Source organism: Chinchilla lanigera, unplaced genomic scaffold (assembly GCF_000276665.1).
Source record: "Chinchilla lanigera isolate Chin_1 unplaced genomic scaffold, ChiLan1.0 scaffold00158, whole genome shotgun sequence".
In the NCBI taxonomy this organism is placed as follows: domain Eukaryota; kingdom Metazoa; phylum Chordata; class Mammalia; order Rodentia; family Chinchillidae; genus Chinchilla; species Chinchilla lanigera.
In genome coordinates, this window is record NW_004955559.1 from 566,435 (window position 1) to 579,939 (window position 13,505).

At 54.4% G+C, this 13,505-nt stretch overlaps 1 protein-coding gene and 1 long non-coding RNA gene across 3 annotated transcripts; one reads left to right on the plus strand and one right to left on the minus strand.

Moving 5' to 3' along the window:
• Positions 1 to 443: 443 nt before the first annotated feature.
• On the minus strand, positions 444 to 8,995 carry LOC102015780 (chromosome unknown open reading frame, human C19orf81). Of its 2 annotated transcripts, none has more exons than XM_013508936.1 (6): positions 8,902 to 8,995; positions 8,248 to 8,460; positions 2,762 to 2,834; positions 2,545 to 2,665; positions 1,285 to 1,418; positions 444 to 741 (listed from the first exon to the last, which is right to left on the minus strand). In XM_013508936.1, exons 2-6 carry the CDS (start codon positions 8,312 to 8,314, stop codon positions 546 to 548), a joined length of 591 nt encoding a protein of 196 aa, XP_013364390.1. In that variant the 5' UTR covers positions 8,315 to 8,460; positions 8,902 to 8,995; the 3' UTR covers positions 444 to 545. The 2 variants fall into 2 exon arrangements, with proteins under 2 accessions (XP_013364390.1, XP_005412831.1); XM_005412774.2 differs by having other exon boundaries at positions 8,248 to 8,315; positions 8,902 to 8,981.
• Positions 8,996 to 9,319: 324 nt separating this feature from the next.
• On the plus strand, positions 9,320 to 13,499 carry LOC102016108. The gene is made up of 3 exons (XR_264996.1): positions 9,320 to 9,672; positions 10,637 to 10,787; positions 13,132 to 13,499. It is a non-coding gene; the product is annotated as an uncharacterized LOC102016108 (long non-coding RNA).
• The last annotated feature ends 6 nt before the right edge of the window (positions 13,500 to 13,505 follow it).

Genomic DNA, 13,505 nt, shown 5'->3' on the forward strand with positions numbered 1-13,505 from the left:
TAAGCAAAAAGAAACAACAAAATACAAAGCAAAACAAAAAAGAAACCCTAGAAAACACACACACAAATCCAGAAAAAAACCTGAAATAAAAGCCCGAGAACTGTCTTCCAAGGGGGGGTGGGAGGGGGACGAGGAGGGGGCGGAGGAGGACGTCTGGTTCTCGCTGAGACCGGCCGAAATCTGCACGTGTCCACAGTCCAGCGCCCAGGTCTTCCCTTCGATGGCCTCAGTTCCTGCCTCAAGGGATCGGGACCCCGGCGACCATTTACAAGGAGTGGAGTAGGATTAGGGAGGCGGGATTATAATCTGGGGGTGCGTGCCTACCCCCCACTTCCTCCCTCCCCCGGACTCCCCACCAAGATTTTGCAGAGAGAAATGGCTTTTGTACCAGGTCATTCTTTATAATTAAACTCACAGTATCCACCCCCTCGAGCCGACCCCGCCTCCTTCCTGGGAGGTGACGCCCCCTCCCTTCCCTGCACAGTGCGCCTGCGCATCAATGGCGTAGTGCGCAAGTACAGCCGGGGCCCATCCTCCCTTGCGCGTCAATCTTCCTGGGTTGGCTCCGCCCCCAGGGCTTCGAGCATGCGCCGTCGGACCAGTGAGCGGCGCAGGTGCAGGCGGTAGTCACCCAATTGTAGGTCATCGTGGCGAACGAGCTGATGCGCGAGCCCGCGGGGGCTGAGCCCTGAGCGCAGCAGACGCGAACGCGTCTGGAAGTCTGCGACCGTGATGAGCCACCTGCGAGGGGGAACTTGCTGGTGGTCTCAGCCCCGCCGTGGATTGTAACCCTCCCGGTTACTGACCCTGGCTGCTCCGTCCCTAACATACTCTCCAGCCCTGCCCTCTCACGGACGTCAACACGTGCCCGGACCCGCATTTGCGGCTTTCCAGCTCTATCCTCGCGCTCAGTCCGCTTCTGCCCCTTGATCGCCATCTCTCTAGACCCCTCCTTCCTTAGCACACGATGCCCGGACCTTACTAGGCGTCCGGCCCACTCTGGGCCTCATAGCTGCCTTTCCTGGCGCCAAGCCCACTCCTTGCTACTAAGTCGGCTTCCCTACCCGCTCCAGACCCCGCCCCTCAGCGCGGGTTCTCCCACCTTGCCCCTACCAGTGGCTCTCGGCCCCGCGCACTGGCCCTACTGCATCCGGTTCACCTGGCCCCGGCCCTCACACACCAATCACCTGGTCTAGAGACTCTAAGCCACGCCCCCTCACTGCCCGCGCTCCGACTCCGCCCCCAGCGTCACGCCCCTAAGCCCCGCCCCTCCGCGGGGCTCACCGGTGCCTGCGACCCGCGGTCCCGCAGATGACATTCATGTTCTCAAAGCGGATGCTGCTCACACGCCCGGTCTCCATGGCCCCAGGTAACTTGGCCTCTAGCGCCTCCAGAACCTCCAGGTGGGTAAAGTCCTCCTGGGAGTCAGGGAGAGAGCCTCAGAGTCTTGATGCCCTGGCTCAGACGACCCCGCTTTAGACTCCACCCTCAGTAGCTGCCAGAGCCCTAGGTGGCAGCTGAGAGGCAGGAGTCGCCCTTGACCCTAGGGTCGCGGCGACAGGTGTTTCTCAGATGGAAAAACATCGACTGTCTTTCAAAGTCATTCTCCGGGAATTCAGTTCTCACCAAGCTGATTTGCAAATGCCAGTGAACAGCTGGAAAGATTCCCCATGGGGCCAACTGCACCAGTCTACTAGAAACTTCTAGCAGCCTGCAGTGGAAGCGCTGAAAGCTCTTGGAGATTCCTACCAGTACTGGGTGGAGAATGGTCACCAAACAAGGACAACAACCCCTGTGTTGGGCTTAATTCACGGAGACTGGCTGAGGTGCCTCAGAGACATGCACCTGGCTCACAGTGCCACTAACATCAGCTCTTCCCATTGAAGAATCGGGTGCCTGGGCTGCCTAGGGGCCAGCCCATAATCCAGCACTCTGGGAGGCTGAGGCAGGAAGGTCTCAAATTGGAGTCCAACCTGAGAAACTTATGGAGACCTTGTCTCTCTTTTTTTTTTTTTTTTTTTTGAGACAGGGTCTCGCTATGCAGTTCAGGCTGGCCTTGAGCTCACTTTGTAGCCCTAGCTGGTCTCAAACTTGCAACAATCCTCCCGCCTCAACCTCTCCCGAGTGCTGAGATGACAGGTGTGCTCCACCATGCCCGATTGGAGACCTTGTCTCTAAATAAAAAAAGGCTAGAGATGTAGCTCAGTGGCAGATTGCCCCTGGGTTCAAAACAACGAAACTTTTAGAGTTTTTGTTACATTTGAAACTATAGAATTTCCCAGCAGAGAGATTAGCAGGACCCTCTTTGTCCTCAGTCTCCCCACCTCTCAGCCTCCCCTGGGATGAACAGTGATAAACTGGATGAGCGACCCTTTGACAGATTCACAGTCAGTTTTCAGCAAACTGTCCCAGGGCCAAGCCCACAGCCAGTAAACCACACAGCTTGGGTTCAAACCCTGGCCACCTCATTCCCGAGCCCGCAGCCTTCCACTCCCGCCCCCAAGCTGTGCAGAAACCTGGGCGGCAGAAGGAGGGGCACCTCACCGAAGTCTCCATGCAAAGGCAGAGAGGCTGGGCGGCGGGCGGCGTGGAGAACTTCCGTATGCATGGCAGCTCTCGGTCCAGAGCCTCGTATTCTGCAATGACCTGCTGTAGGTACTGCTTCCTGGGAGAGAGAGGCAGGGACCTCCCAGGTCAGGGGTTGCTGCTGTCACATCTGGGGGAGTGGAGGTCAGAAGTCATGGAGCCAGGGGCCACTCACGAGGGTTTGATGGGCCTGCCCAGGTTCCGAGCTGGAGTCTCTTCTGCGATCTCCGTGTCCACCAGGAGGGCAGCTGAGGACAGAGAACCAACACCGGCTCCTCAGTATGCTTCCACTTGATTGGCCATCACCTAGCATTGTCCATGCCACCCTAGAGGAGCTCACTGGCCAGCTGTTGGGCTACTGTCCCCCAGCTGCAGACCCTACCCTTCTTCACTGTCTCCAAGCTGCTGGGACCAAGACCCTGCTGACCACATTTCTGCTTGGACAGTTGGGATCCTGTCAGGACCAGAGGGAGGCTTTGAGGCAGGAGGAAGCAAGGGACTTGCTCTTTTCTGTTCCTTTTTCCAATCACTCTGGCTGGCTTCTGCACAGCAGCAGTATCTCCTCCCTCCAGGTACCACATCTGGGTCCAACTGACAGGTTTTTTTTGTTTTGGTTTGGTTTTTTGTGGTTTTTTGTTTCTGTCTTTTTGAGACAGGGTCTCGCTATACAGTTCGGGCTGGCCTTGAGTTCACTTTGTAGCCCAGGCTGGTCTCAAACCTGCAATGATCCTCCTGCCTCAGCCTGTCGAGTGCTGGGATTACAGGCATGTGCCACCATACCCAGCTCAACTGACAGTTTTTTAAGCACTCTCAGACCCAGTCTCTTCATTGGAACTTGACTGAGGATAGTTCTCAAATGTAGTGCCTTTTTGGCTAACTGAACCATCCCATAAGGCCCACTGTAGTCATCCTATTGACCTATTTTTCCTTCCCCTTCAGTCCTAGCATTGTGTCCAGCCCACAACTGCCTGGCCTCCTTACAGCTCACACAGCTGCTCTGACTCCCTTGCAGCTAGATATGGCTTCATGAGCACACACTCACCAATGGAATACTAGCACAGCAAATGTGGGGTGCAACTTTGGGATCATTTGCTTAAAAGAAAAGTGCTTGTTGCTGGGTGTGGTGGCACACTCCTATAATCCCCAGTGCTCAGGAAGCTGAGGCACGGGGATTGCTGTGAGTTTGAGGTCAGCCTGGGCTACAAAGTGAGTTCAAGGCCAGCCTGAACTACATAGCGAAACCCTGTCACAAAAAGACAAAAAGGAAGAAGAAGGAGAAAGAGAAGGAGAAGGAGAAGAAGAAGGATAAGAAGAACAAGAAGAAGGTGATGATGAAAAAAGAAAAGTGCTTATCTTAGGGTTTTATGCCCCTTCCCTTGGCCTCGAGTGTGTAGTAGTAACCCACTATGTTTGAGCAACAATAGGGAAAGATCTGGGTGCCTGAATCCTCTCACAGGATCAAGGTATCCACAACCCAACCACCATGCTTGTGTCTGGGGGTCTTTTTATTACAGAGGCTGAGAAAAAAGCAGCCTTCAACAGCCAGGCCCTGATCCTCTCTTGTAGGGCACAAACACTTTCATCCACCACCACCACCACCAGGGAAGCCCACAGTGACGACAGTGCCCCAAGATGAGACCACTCCTGCATCTCTTCTCCACACAGACAAAAACACAAACGCCGTCCAAACCAGGAAGATGGCCATGCATCCCAAGCAGCGTGGAGAACTTCCGAGAGCCTGACTCAGACAGCCCCCCACCTGGCTCGGAGCCCTTTAACAAGCCACAGCGCGGGCTGCATTTGATTCCCCCTCAGTCCCCTTCTGCCATCTTCAGAACAAAGGCGCTTCCCCAGCCCCAGCCCCTGACCCGGCCCCCCTCCTGTGATACGTCCTTGCATGAATGCAGAACGCTGGGACTTCTGTGGGGACACTGCCCTCACTGTGGCTGTGGTCTGGCTGTCAGCTGTTCCGACAACCAGCTCAGGAAGTCCAGCATGCAGCTCCTGCGTGGCTCCAGGGTGTCAGCACAGCTCAGCCTGTGGCATGGTTGGGTCCCCTCCCTGCCCCCATTCTCCTTCCTCCTGCACTCATCCCAGGTGCTAGGTGTTCTCGCTATACCGTCCCTTCCCCAAACACACCAGCACCTTCTCACATCTGTCCCCTTAACAGTGATAATAACAACTCTCTGCTCACAGGGCTCGTCCACTTGGGAAGCACTTTTGAAAGCACTTTCCATTCCATCTTCAGGACAACCTACCAAGGCAGATAATCAAATGGATGCACAGAGAGGTTAAGTGACTCGCCCGAGGTCACACAGCCCCAGATGTTATGATCAAGATGAAAATGAAAGTATCAAGATCGGGGTGTGCATATTCTCAGTCTCCCGGGTCTGCTTCCTGTCACCCCACCACCCTTGCTAGACAACAGCCATGGAATTCCTCTCCCTGACCAGTCACTGTTGGGTGTACAAGATCCAGGGTCCTCCTGGTAGCCCACAAGAGCACACAGCTCAGACCTGCCGATGTCTTAAGCCCGACAGGGCACTATCATCCTTTATGCTGCTTTCATGTGACCTGAACTCTCTATGTCCCTCCTGCCACAGGGCCTTGGCACATGCTGTACCCCACAAGGGCCCCTCTTCTCCCTCACTCAGCAGATCACACTTCCCTGGGTGTCCACCAATGAGTTTCTCATGGGTCTGAGCACCATGCTCTGTTCTTGAGACAGCTGCAGTTCTCCCTTATTTCTTTACAACCTGTCTGTCCCACATCGAGGGAGCAGTGCAAGGATAGAGGCCTCGCTTTTGCTGCAGTCTCTAGCAAGTACTGGGTACGTGGTTGGTCGATGTAAGTACTTCTTGAATGAAACCTGAGGAGGCATAATTAAATGTATTGTGTGGGCCTTTGTTTGGGTCCTTTTTCAAACAAATTGTAAACAACACATTTCTGACTTAAGGAGGGGCTCTAAATATAGAGTAGGGATCAAATGATATTCAAGGGTAATTGTTGCTGTGGGCCTGGTAGCACACACTTGGAATCCCAACAGTCTGGGAGGCTGAGGCAGGAGAATCACAAGTTTGAGCCCAGCCTGAGCAATTTAGCAGCTTAGCAAGAATTTGTCCCAAAATTAAAAATAAAAAAGGGCTTCAGTTATAGCTCAGTCTAAAGGTTCTGGATTCAGTACTTAGTACTTAAAAAAAAAAGAAAAAGAAAAAGAATTATTCTTTTTGTTAGGTATAATACAAGAGCATGTATTTTTTAAAATCTTTAGTAATTAGAGACTTGTGCTGATATGTTTATGGGTAAAATGAAATTATATCTGCAGTTTTCTTTAAAACAAATTTGTCCTATAGAATGTCCCCCAAAAGTATGTATGTTGCTGTTGGCGGGGTGTCTGTGTGAAATAAGATTAGCAAAATATTGCTAGTTATTGAAGCAGTGAATGGCAGCTGGGCACTGTGGCATACGCCTGCAATCCCAGCACCATGGGAGGCTGAGGCAGAAAGATCACAAGCTTGAGAAGAGTCTGGCAATTTATATAAGTACCACTGCTAACCGATTACGCCACTGGAGCTTTGGGTCTGGCAATTTAGCAACTAGTGAGACTAAAAAGTAGAGAAGGGCTGAGATGTAGTTCAGCACCAAGCCTAATAAATAAGGAATAAGAGAGGTCTCTAAACTACAACAGCAATTGTAACACATTCCTTTAAAGGTCTATGTATAACTGAATTAATAAAAGTATTAACTTGAAAATAAGTACTTGTTGAGTAATTAAGAAAATGAAACAATGCCCATCTCTGTCAGCATCCCAGAGGCCTCCCCTGTGCCCTGGGGGATGCTGGGAACAAGAGCGGAATGGCGTTCTCCTGCCCTCCGCTCTGAGAACGCCCAGCAGTAGTGGGAGGGACGGTGCAATCAGGGAAGGCTTCCCAGAGGCAGCGGTGTCCACGGAGAGGCCTAAGTAATCAGCAGCAGTTAGCCAGAGAGAGAGACGACAGGAGGAAGGGGAGCTTGTATGGAGGGGTCCGCGTGAGCCAAGGTCAAGACAACAGGTCACCATGACTGGGTCACCGGCAGGGACTTCCTAGAATTCTCTTCAACGCTGGACAGGAGAGCATTTACGGACATTGTGTTATGAATTATTTGTGAGACGGCTGCATGTTCCCTCCCTGCCCTAAAACGGGCTCCTTCCTTGTCCATTAGCAGCTCACAAGCTCTCTCATGGCCTCCGCCAAAGTTTCCAACCAGACAAACTAAAAATGTGGTCAGTTCCGAAACGCCACAAAGAAAACAGCAAACCTGAAATGAAGAAACATCGGCTCATGCAGCCCTCCTTGCCACATTTTTTGGAGTGTACATAGAGTACACTTACCGTGTGGGTGTTTCAGTCAGGTTAGTCTGGTCTGGAAATTGAACCTAGGACCTTCGTACTGAGCTACATCCCCAACCCCTTTTATTTTCTATTTTGAGACTGTTGCCCAGGCTGGGCTTGAACATGCAATCCTCCTGCCTCAGCCTCCCAGAGTGCTCAGATTACAGGCCTGTGCCACTATGCCCAGCTACCTTCCAACTCTTCCTGCATCAGAATCACCTGGCAAACATTCAAAAAATGCAGATGACCCCTGACTAAAATAATTATAATTCCATTCATTTTGCCAGGTAGAGGTGGGTGGGTGAGTCAGTGCTGGCCAGTCACATGTGAGGAGACACCACTTGGGAGCTTTAACAGTGAAGATCGCTCGAGGTGATGCCTGGAGCTGTGGCAGACATCTTGTGATCAAGAGGTAAGCAAGGTGGCATGCAAAGATGACATATCCCAAACCAAAAGGCCAGGAGATGTAAAGAAACTGAGTCCTAACGGCATCACTGAACTACTGGCTCAGCCAAACCCAGGCCCCACACCCTACACATGCATACTGCTGGGCTTCTTTTTGGATGAGACAATGCCACTTCTACTCTTTACCCAAAGTTCAATTGCCTGTTAACTGCAGTCACTTGTGTTCCCACTGAGAATGCTGAGTGCATGAGGAGGCTGCCCTAAAGCACAAAGCACAAACAGAGTACTGTGGCCCAGGCCCAGGCCCCACAGGGCCTCAAAGGAAGGTCTGTGAATCGGGACAGCCAGAGTCAGTGCTGAAGGCCAGGGAAAAGGTGAAGAGAGAAGAAGATCCAAGCCAGGGCTGTGGGCACAGAGAGAAAGGAGCAGGCAGAGGGCGTCCCACGTAGGTAGGCTGCTGAGCTGGGACAGGGAAAGTGGTGGTGGGCAGAGGGATGGCATGTGGGGCTCAGCTCAGGGACTGGGTGATGGGATGATGTGGATCATCTGGAAACTGAAAACCAGAGAGGAAGGGACGGGAGGATGCTGAACTCAAGGTGGAAGACAAAGACAGGGAAGGTGTCTAGAAGAAAAATGGCCTCACAGTTGCTAAGGACCCAGAGGCTCACGGGAAATGTAGTTCTGGGCCCAGAGTATTGGCCAGGTAACTACAGAGGCTCATGGGAAATGTAGTTTGAGGTCCAAGGGGCCGTTGTCCAGCAATCTGGCGAATGTAGGGGTGAGGAAAGGGTCTCACTTTGGAGTACCAGGGACCCACCAGGCCAAGGCTCCCACTCAGTGCGCGGATGAAGGAGATCTGTCCCCACCCTCACCCCGCTCAGTACCTGCCTCCCTGTGCACGCTGGGGTTGCCCAGGCTGGGGGAGCCCAGGGGCTCCACGTCAGGCTGCATGCTGGGGAGGCGGGCGAGGGGTGTCTCAGGCGAGCGGGAAGAAAGGTTCTGGCTGGGCCACCCACCCCAGCTTCTCCTCCCAGATCCTCCTCTCCCTTCCTCTTTGACGCTCCAAGGGGGAAATACGGAAATGGAAGGCAGGGACCCTGTGGAGATCCGGGTCCCCCTAACCTTGAGGACCTCCTGGGCGCCCCAGTTCCCCGCTCCCCACCTCCCTTCTTCTTCCCGCATCTCCTCGGGCCTCCTCCGGGCCCCTTCCCGGTCCCTCTCTCTCCGCCCCTCTCCCCTAGTCTCGCTGCTGCTCCCGCCCTCCTGCCCTCCTGCAGTCTCTCGCCAGCTCTCGTCTCTTTCGCCTGACTCCTCAGTCCTCTGCTCCCTCGCTTCTCTCCTTCCTCTCTCCATCTTCCTAGCCCCTGCCTCAGTTTCCCCCGCCCCTCCCTCCCTTCATACTCTGTGGCCTCTCTCAAACCCTAGCACCCCCTGGGTGTCCCCGCCTCTCTGCGCCCTCTTCCCAGTCCCTGCCTCCGTGGCCCTTCTCCCATAGCCGCCCCTGCCTCCGCTCGCCTCTCTGCCCCTGAGCTCCTCACTTGCCCTCCTCAGCCCTGTCTCAGGCGGGAAGTGGCCAGGCAGGGGGATTCTCAACAGACAGCGGGTTCTCTGCGGGGGAGGGGAAGGAGTGCGGGGCCTGTTGCCATGGCGACTGTGGGGGGCGGGGAGCAGGGAACTGGGGGCCTAGACCCCTGAGCTCCAGACTCCTGGCGTTGAGGGGTTTGGGGCCAGTGGAGGGGTTTGGTGTAGGTGACCCCAGGCTCCCCTTCGCAGCAGGACAGTGGGAGAGGAGGCCGGACTACATTTTAGCTTTCCCTCCGTCCTGTCTCGGTCTCTATAGTTGCAGCTAACAATATTAACACTGATTTTTTTTCCTCCCCAGTATTTGGGGATTGAACCCAGGGCCTTCACACTGAGCTACACCCCCCCTCTCTTTTTATTTTTTAAATTTTGAGGCAGGATCTCTCTCTAAATTGCCCAGGCTGGCCTTGAACTGCTTCAGCCTCCAGAGTGTGAGGATGGCAGGCGAGTGCCACAGTGGCTGGCATCTGAAGCCCAGGTTGATTCTTAAGTTCAGCCCTGCATCAGTCGTTAAGGAAATCAAGTGAAGTCTCTGGGCTGGTCGGAGCGGAGGTTGGAGCTACGGGGGGCCACCATGTAGGTGGTGTCACCATGTAGGGATGGAACTTGCCTGGGAGTCAAGACAACCGGAGGGAAGCTGAGCCTGAGGATGAGGCAGTCGGATTCCTGGTGATGACAGGGACAGCTGGATCCAGCAGTGCCTGAAGCCCTCATCTGCCAATACTTGGGTTGGTTTGACCTGCATTTCTGTCATTAGCAATGAAAATAGTCCAGACTGGGTCTCACTGAGGTGCGGCTGGGACTCACTCCCTGCATGTTAATGTCTGTTTCTCTCCCATTCAACTGCCCTCCTCCATCTCCGACTGCCAGTTCTCCCTCTAGGACTGGGACCCTCTCCTCCCTCAGGGCCCATTAGCTCCAGTTCTGCCCTCCTGCTGCTCCTCCCTCCCCCTCCCCCTGGATCCTGGGCCCAGCCCCCTTCCCCGAAGGCAGGCAGGGAAGGCCAGGTGCTGCAGAGAGACCCCTCTGCACCCGGCACTGGCCCTGCCCCTCCTCAGCCGCCCAGGGCCCCAACAACCTGGGAGCGCTTCACCCTCGCGTCCAGATCTGCACAACCCAGTGCCACCTCCTCTCCTCCTCATTCTGCAGCACCCCGGGAATTTTTTCCTTAAACTGGCACCTCCACATCCCACCCCATCCCCCTGCCTCTGGCCCACCCCTTCTCCCAACCTCCCCCTTTCCCGTCTCAAAGGCCCGCACCTGTCTACCTATCTATCAATCTATCTGTTCTTGAGACGAGCTCTCACTAAGTCACTTGCCCAGACTGGGCTCAAACGTGCAGTCACCCTGCCTCAGCCTCGCAGAGTGTCTCTCTCTCTCTCTCTCTCTCCCTCTCTCCCTCCCTCTCTCTCTCTCTCTCTCTCTCTCTCTCTCTCTCTCTCTCTCTCTCTCTCTCTCCCTCTCTCCCTCTCTCCCTCTCTCTCTCTCTCTCTCTCTCTCCCTCTCTCCCTCTCTCCCTCTCTCTCTCTCTCTCTCTCTCCTTCTCTCCCCATCACTCTGTCTCACTCTCTCTGCCCAGCCCCTCCTGCTCCCCTCTGCCACCCACCCTATCCCTCCCGGGCCATCCCTGTCCCACTTGCTGGCCTGGTGCCCAGCCTGGGACACCATCCCTGAATCAGCATTTTCCTCCAGTTCCAGAAATGATGTCAGCGCTGCGGCGGTGCAGCGCCGGTACTGTAGTGGCCCTGGCTGGGGGTCCACCTTCCGCGCTGTGCACAGGCCCTGCCCCGCACGGCTGACCTCTCTTCTCAGTGTGTCCTCTCCACGGGGATCACCAGCAGAGGTGAATCTGTATGTGTGTACATGCCTCCATTTATCTCCAGGCATGTGTGTGTGAATCAGTAGGATTTGTGAACACCCACCCACCCCTTCATTTACCCTTGCAACGTCTGTCCATCCATCTCATCGTCCATTTGCCATCCAACCATCCACTCGTTCATCCATCCTCCCCCCAAGATCCATCCGTCTATCCATCCCTCCTTCCCAACACCCATCCATCCACCTCCCACCCAATCATCCGTCAATCCATCATCCACCTGTCCCTCCGTCCACCCATCCAGTCATCTCTTCCTTTATCCCTCCAGCATCCGCCCGTCCACCCGTCCAACCGTGGGTACATCCATGCACCCACTCACTTTTCCACGTATCCAACCCTCGATCACGTGTTCATTGGTTTGTTCAGCCAGCCAGTTCCGAGCGGCACCGACCACATGCCGGGAACTGGGCTGGGCCGTAGTGACACAGTAATGACCAGAGCAAGTGGTACTCCTGTGACACTGCGTGCCAGGCGGCCCCCACGTGCCAAGTCCCTCCTGTTCCCAGGCCTCACATGGGCTGCTGCTCCTTGAAGCGTTTGCCCCTTTCTCTGCCATCTTTCCGTGGCCTACGCCCATTCTCCACTCAGCTCAGCTCTCGTCCTTTGCTCAGGGAAGATTCCGCCCCGGGCTTCCTCCTCAGACACACAGCACCCGGACTCATCTTCCTGGCGTGGCTCCTAGCATGAGGCTCCAAGCATGCGTTGTTCTTTGGGTCTCAGGTCTCCTCCGCTAGACCAGGAGCTCCCTTAAGGCTAGGGTTTTGTTTGTTTGTTCCCAGTCAACGCTCTGGTACCTAAAAAAGCATCCAACACACAGTAAGTGCTCAGAAAGCCTCTATCAGATGACTGCGAGGAATCCACATGGTGGCCTCTCTCTCTACCATCCTTCACTCAGGGGCAATGACATTCAAGGTCATCAAGGTGCCGGCATATAAAGTAGTGGCTAAAGTAGGAAGGGATCTAGATTCAGACAGACACACTCAACTGTTGGCACTTTCTGGTTGTGCGATCCCGGGCGGGGTGGCTGGCCTCTCTGAGCCTCAGTTTCCTCACTTGTCACATGTAGTTAAAAGTTAAGTGAGCGAATATATGTTAATTATGAGTGATGACAGCGCTCAGCACTGACCAGTGCTCTAAGCACTTCCCAGCACTTCCCATGCACCCTCAGACTAACTCAGTGAGACAGAATCTGATTTTTGTTTTGTTTTGTTTTGTTTTGTTTTCTGATACCGGGAATTGAACTCACGACCTTGCACTTGCCAGGCAGGTGCTGTGCCGCTGAGCTAAATCCCCAGCCCCACAGAATCTGATTTGTAAATCATTCTCCTCATTGACAGGGAGGGACACTGAGGCTTGGGGAGCATCAGTGATCCTGCCCAGGTAACATGGGAAAGGACAGCAGAGCTGGGACTCGAACCCTGCTGTCCTGTGCCCAGAGTCACACAGACAACCCAGGGGCCTGGGCAGCCTCAGACTCAAAATGTATACAGAGCTAGGCATGGTGGCGCTTCCCTGTAACCCCAACACTCGGGAGGCTGAGGCAGGAGGATCACTGTGAGTTCGAGGCCAGCCTGGGCTACAAAGTGAGCTCAAGGCAGGCTGAACTATGTAGTGAAACCCTGTCTCAAAAAGAGAAAAAAAATGTATACAGAGGCAACCAGGTGTACTGGCACACATCTGTCACCCCAGCACTCTGGGAGGCTGAGGCAGGAGGATTCCAAGTTTGTGCTCAGCCTTGGGAATACAGCAAGACCTTGTCCCCCTTGCCCCCCAAAACAGGCTGCGGATGTTTTGGATTCAAATTCGTGGTTCAGGGATGCAACAGTGGGGTGTCTGCAGAGGCCGCAGTGAGGGAAGGCAATTTAGTTAGAGTGAGGGCCCAAGAGACTCCTCTCCAGACTCTCTGCAGAAGAAGCAATCAATTTTTCACTCAGATCAGATTTATTTGATCATCAATGATGGAGGGCAGCACCCAGGGAGACTGAGGGGGCCTCCAGGCCACCTCTCTAGGCTTCCGTGTGGCTGTGTAGATCTGGTCCTTCCCCAAGGGTTTTAACTACCACGAACCTCAATTATTTCCTCTGTGAAATGGGAATAACAATTGTACCGGGCCCAAGTGAAGATGAAAAGAGAAAATGGCTTCAAAACACTTAGCACATTGCCACTTATCATCTTAAGTGACAGCCATCATTAACTGCTATTAATATTCCTGAAGCGGTTGTTTTCCGCTTTAAGAAATATCCTTTAAGCACCTACTTGGTGCTAATGCTGTATCTACACCTACGGTTTCTTCAAATGCTCCATCCCTTAGGAAATCAGTTTACTGCCTCTGCTTTGCTGATGAGAAGCGGGCTCCAGGCAAGGTGCAGACCGAGGAGGATGGAGACCGGGTCCCCTCTGCCTCTTCCCCCAGCCTCCTCCGCCATCAGCCCTCAGAGCTGCGCAGGTGGGGGCGCTCCAAGGCCGGTCCTAGGGAAGAGGGGGCCGAGATCCTGGACTTCTAGGACAGAGACAGGGAGCAGGGTCTCGGTGCCAAGGTCTCTGCATCGCCTTGTGGACGCGCACTGGGTCTCTGACGCCTCCGTCCCGGGAAGCCTCGCTCCACGCTCGCTGCAGCCTCGCGATTTTGGCTTTCTGGCTGCGGGTTCGCAGGGGAGGGAGGGGGTGCAGGGGGCGGAGCTGCGG